We start from the raw sequence: 6,000 nt of genomic DNA, 5'->3' as shown, positions 1-6,000 counted from the left end.
CAGGGCACTTCTTTTTCTCTTGAAGCCGAGCGCATTGTGTTTTTTAAGAGAAACATCTGCCTCTCCTCCCTCCAGCCTCTATGATGCCCCAATGCCCCCCCCCCCCCCCCCCCCAAAGAAACGAGAAAAAAACCGCGTTGTTTTGACGCTGTCCCTTGCATCTAGAGTAATTACTTATCATCAATCAAAATTAATAATAGCTGATTGGGTTGGTGTGGTCAACGATTATAGAAGGGGAAGGGCTGGAGCAGTCTCTCACACCGTTTCGCAGTCAATGGTGAACCTGGCAAATAAAGAAGAAAAAAGTGGTGGTGGTGGTTAGGGGGGGTGCGGTTCTTCTATTTGGTCTCCACTGGGAAACTACCGCCTCTCAAGACGGCCAAAAAGTCAGAGGCTGAATAAGGAAATGAAGCGTAATTTGAGGAAGATGGATGAGTCCCCAGGGAAACACCCCCCTTTTCACTCCTCTTGTATTGCAGATGATAACCAATGCGCTCTCGTCCTCTCTTTCTGCGCGCACTCACACGGTGCGCATCGGAGAGGGCTTGGGGAAGGAGGAGTCGCAGAAAGGTGGGGGAGAGGGTAGATAGAAAGATAGAGAGAGCGTGTGTTTATGTCTCAGTGTGTAACGAATAAGAGAGGGGAAAGGTGTCGCCTCGGCCCCGGCTGACAGACGCGTAAAACGAGCGCAGATATCAGGAGAAACAGGGATGACAACACACCAGCAGAGGATCTACTTTCACTTCACTCTGTGGTTAGACTGAAAGTTTTGTCCGTCGCAGAGGAGAGGACATTTGTTGTGAAGTTTTTCCCCCTAACAAAGAAAAACATGCAGCGACCGGGCGGTCAAGGGACGGCGTTTTCCATCGACTCCTTGATTGGAACCCCTCAACCCAGACCGGGACACCTTCTCTACACCGGCTACCCTATGTTCATGCCCTACAGACCTCTGGTTATCCCGCAAGCTTTATCCCATTCCCCCCTCTCTTCTGGCATACCTCCCCTTGCGCCCTTGGCTTCCTTTGCGGGGCGACTCACCAACACTTTCTGCGCCAGCTTGGGACAGGGGGTTCCGTCAATGGTGGCTCTCACCACGACCATGCCGAGTTTCTCGGACCCTCCGGACAGCTTCTATCCGCCGCAGGAGCTGCCCGGTGCTCGTTTGAGCGCAGCCGATCCCGGATCGAGGAGGCAGGAAAGTCCGCACTCTGACGAGCTGCACAGCCGGGACAAGGGTTCAGAGCTGCTGAACTTTTCTGAAACTTTTCAAACAATATCAGGTTAGCTGGAATCCTCTTCTCTATGACGCAAAATTGTATTTAAAACCAATCAGATTCAGTCTTTGTAAAAGTTAAAGGCGACGAAGAAGCAATAGATTGGTCATATATCTAACGCTAATGAAGCAAATTGTGTGGACATATAAAACTTTTATATTTCTTATTAAAAAACAGAAAAGAAAAATAGATGTAGGCCTGAGTTACCTTTCCAAGCTGCTCTTTGGAAGAATTCTAGACATTAAATGTCCAATAAAATTTGAAATATAAATATAAATAAAAATAATTATACATGTAATTCCATATTAATTAAGCACAGTATTAAAATATTATCAATAATTTTTGAAGTTGACGAAATGTTACTCATCTGATGAACTTTGCTCAGTGTATGCACATAAAACTATTTTCTTATTGCAAATGATCTGAACTAAAATGGCTAAGTATTGGATCTGGTTCTGACCATATCATTTGAAAATATTTATTATTATTATTTAGTGTTTTATATGATTGGGTATGAATTAGATCAGTTTATCTTGCAGCATGATTTGAAATTTAATTTATTGTGAACTGGCTAAACACAACTTAAACCGAATTGAAATAAGCCTTAATACTTATGCAATATTGGTCTAATTCCCCCTTTTTTTTTACTTTCCAGTTGCATAAAGTGATATTATTTACAATATAGAGCGAGAAGTAGAAAAAATATTAAACAATAACAAAAAAAGAAGAAAAAGTTAAAAAGACAAAAGAGAGAGGGAGAACATTCACACATGGGAAATAGGAATAAAGTTTTTTGTTCTGTCAGGGCTCCTCAATAGATGTGCAGATGGTGGCTATACATAAACATAAAGGACAACTGTAACATATGGTCTGGCCAAAAGGGTTGACGATAAAGAAGGACATAACCAAAAACAGTAGAATAACAGGTGAACAATAGCAGACTTCTTGATAAAACCTTAACTTTGCAATTTTATGGCTTTATAATCGACCACATCAACAAAAAAAAAAACAAGCGGACTGATTGAACATGTAGCGAAATAACTGTATAGGCTTTATTCATATATTTTGCTTCTTTTTCAGGTGAGACCAAACTGTACAGTTCAGACGAAGAGAAGCTGGACCTAAAATCAGCGGACGCAGTTTGCAGCGACAGAGACGACAGCTCCGCGGACAGCGAGAACGAAAGTTTCTCGGACGGGAACAACTGCGGCGGCCTGTCCCAGAAGGGCAAGCTGAAAGGCGGCTCACAGGAGGCGTCCCTCCCGAGCGGCGGCTCGGCGGGGAAGAGCCGTAGGAGACGAACAGCTTTTACCAGCGAGCAGCTACTGGAACTGGAAAAGGAATTTCACTGTAAAAAGTACCTGTCCCTGACCGAGCGCTCGCAGATCGCACATGCGCTCAAGCTAAGCGAGGTGCAGGTGAAGATCTGGTTTCAGAACCGCAGGGCCAAGTGGAAACGGATCAAGGCCGGCAACGTCAACAACCGCTCGGGAGAGCCGGTGAGGAACCCCAAAATCGTCGTTCCAATCCCGGTGCACGTCAACAGGTTCGCCGTGAGGAGTCAGCATCAACAGATAGAGCAGGGGACCAGACCGTGAACTTTCATTGCCTCTCAGCATTCACATTCGATCAGAACAGACTCTTCGAGTGACTTTATGTTTGAACGCATGAAGAACAAGTAGGAGGATTCAGTTATTTTGTCTGAGAGGTGAGGCTGGGGAGGATCTGCCCTGAATCAGATAAATTATACCTTTTTATTTATTGTCCTGTGAATATGTAAATATAAAGGGTACAAACTGGCACTAAGAGATGTGACTGTAAATATTTTCTAAGTATTTATATGTAGGGCCCGAAACGTTCTGTTGATTATGTGCATGTCCTCATTTGATGGGAAAAAAAAGAGAAAATCCCTGATTTCTTTTTGTTTTGTTTTGTTTTGTGTTTAGTACAATTTGTTGACCACATTTGCATGTTTAACTGGAGACGTTTCACATCTTTTTGGCAGGTGCAGGAAGCACCATGGAGATTTATTTGTGGGGGCAAAAAGAAAAGAAAGACACTGTAAGGAGGCGATATCGAGCAAAAAAAGGGACGACTGTAAAATATAATTGATCTAATAAATTGCTTTATACGAATTACTGGAATCCAGATTGAATCACTTTTTATAAAACAGATGTACGATGTGAGCTACTTACTTTATGATTGTAAAAAAAAAAAAAATCTAACATTTTAAATGGGACCTGGAATGTATGGGTGAAAAAAACGGGCATCAAAGTGTTATTCTTCTAATTTATTATTATTATTATTATTATTATTATTATTATTATTATTATTATTATTATTATTATTATTATTATACTTTGCTTATATTCAACTGGTCTAAAGGTCTACAATTATTATTTATACATATACAGACTTTTAAAGCGTGACAAGTTTAAGTGCTGATCACTAATTTCTCAGTGGCTGTTTTTATTTGATTACCAAAATCATACTTCTAAAGTTTCAAATAATTTTTTTTTTTTTTTACAGAGGCATATTTACCTGGAGCATAGATGAGTGTTTTTTAAGTAGCTGCAGTGATTGATTTCTTTTTAGGAAGCCATGTTGGTGGACTGATGGATCCTCATTAGGGAAGGGCGCATCCAGCACACTGTGAACTTCTCCATCAGTTACATTTGCACCCACAGCAACACACCTTTTTACAGCAACATTTTTTTTTTGTAATTTCTCAAAAAGTGTATTTTAGCCACAAGAGCTTCAAATGGTCGTTAAAATCCCATTGTGAACATGAAACTGTTATTTTTTTTTATGAAGATTATGCTTTATTTTATAATCCAGCTGTTTTATGAAGATTTGAAATGCACTGAAATGTTCAGAAATGTAGGCAATTATTAGAATACATATGTGTAAAAAAACTGCATGGAGTTTAAGTAACACAAAAAATATTGTATTGAATATAAATAAACAAGAAAAAAAATTATCACTTTACAAATAAGACCAATGCCTGTCATTATGGTGAAAAGTTACATTTTACCTCAACGTCTTTCTCCTTTAGAAGTAACAACAAAGCATAGATATAAATATTCCAGAAAAATATGTAAAAAAGGATTTAATTATTCTACACAATGCAGCCATTGAGAAACAATTTGTTGCTAAAAGCATATGACCATACATTTTTACATAAAGCAGAAAAACAGCTATTTATGGAGACTTTTTGCGCCAGCGTCCAGCTTACCTGAAAAATGTCATTCTAGAAAGGCTGATGCCTTTAATAACACTTCACTGCACAGTTTTATAAGTATAATCATGAGGCAGGTAATATAAAAAAGTTTCATCATAGATATTTTCAAAGTGATTGTCTCTGTTTTAAATGAGTGAGGAAAGCATGATTTTTTTTTCCTCTTTGAGCCTCATTATGCTAGCCATCTTAAAATATAGTGTGACCTCAGAGCATAACAGGCCTTTGTTGACCTGGGTAAAGTTTATTTCACCGTCCACCTCATACATCAAGACTGTGACACTTGGATGGGGATTCAAGGAGTGATGAGCAAGTGGGAAGTTTTATTATGGTACAAGAGCTGACTAATATAGCCGATCAATTCCACGATAGTGTGCCAGAGTGCAGCTGCTATTTCGAGGTGATGATGAGGAGCAGTGACAAAACTCACCCTTTGACTTCAAGTTGGTAATTTTCAAGGTGCTGTGAAGAAAAGAGGCTGCATTTATAAGTTGTTTTGTTCCTCCCCGTTAAATTAACTATGTTGATTCTTTCAGAGTTGTACCAAGCTCTTCTTCTAAAGCTGGAGAAATGGCTCCCAAATTGAATTATCAGCTCCTTCCACATGTAACTATTTCCTCATCCCCACCTGCAGCGAGAGGGAAAGGACAGCGAGGGACCTCATTATTGGCCGGCGGAGTTGGCGTTGAGTGCTTGATGCTGACTGGAGGCCTGACTTCTTAGGAGGGTCCAGGCGGTTGTGGATACAGTGATGTATGGGCAGATGCATCAAATCGCACAAGATAAACAAGCGATGAGTTTCATCAGGGCCATCATAGCTTTAATTTGGCTGCCTAATGAGTCAGATCTAGTGGCGGAGATAAGAGTTGTCAGAGGCCTGGCTCTAATGAATTTCTTGCCACTTGTAATCAAGGTTGCCTGTCTGAGGGGGGATGATTAATGGAACCCTGGAGGATTCCCTCGGCCCTCAGCCTTCATTACATCTAATGCATTCTCAGGCAAATTAACAGCAAAATGCAGGCAAAAGCCAACAGGGGAAGAGGGGGAAAGGGAAGAGAAGGAAGTTGGTGAAAACAGAGTGGGGATTGTTTTTATACAAGACAAAAGATTTCAATGGGGATGTGATGAGGAAGATAGTGAGGTGAATGTTGGCAGAGATGGACTAAAATGTTCACATTAGTGAGATGGTATTCAGATTAGTGTGGAGGTGTGAGTTTAAATGAGTCAGAAAGGGCAGAGTTTAAAATAAATTCAGTGGTCAAACTTGATAGAGCTGAAATTGATGGTTGCAAAACCAGATGAAGACGTAACAGGATGTGGAGCTGCTTATGAGGCTCTGCTAGCTTAGATGCCCAAAGACCACTTTAAATATCCCAGGAATGGTTGATAAATGAAAAAGATGCGAATGACAGTGCTGCAAGAAAGTATTTGACCGCATTTTGTTTTTTGTCATGTTCTAGAACAGGAATTTCTAATATCAGCCAAAAA

At 40.5% G+C, this 6,000-nt stretch overlaps 1 protein-coding gene across 1 annotated transcript; it reads left to right on the top strand.

Annotated features, from left to right (window-relative positions):
• The first annotated feature begins 638 nt into the window (after nt 1-638).
• Nucleotides 639-3,409, top strand: gbx1 (gastrulation brain homeobox 1). The gene is made up of 2 exons (XM_005807576.2): nt 639-1,280; nt 2,355-3,409. Exons 1-2 carry the CDS (start codon nt 830-832, stop codon nt 2,870-2,872), a joined length of 969 nt encoding a protein of 322 aa, XP_005807633.1. The 5' UTR covers nt 639-829; the 3' UTR covers nt 2,873-3,409.
• Nucleotides 3,410-6,000: the final 2,591 nt, after the last annotated feature.

The sequence above is a fragment of the Xiphophorus maculatus genome, chromosome 6, assembly GCF_002775205.1.
Source record: "Xiphophorus maculatus strain JP 163 A chromosome 6, X_maculatus-5.0-male, whole genome shotgun sequence".
NCBI classification, from domain to species: domain Eukaryota; kingdom Metazoa; phylum Chordata; class Actinopteri; order Cyprinodontiformes; family Poeciliidae; genus Xiphophorus; species Xiphophorus maculatus.
Note: the sequence above shows the minus strand (reverse complement) of the source record. Positions and strands in the feature narration are given on the sequence as shown.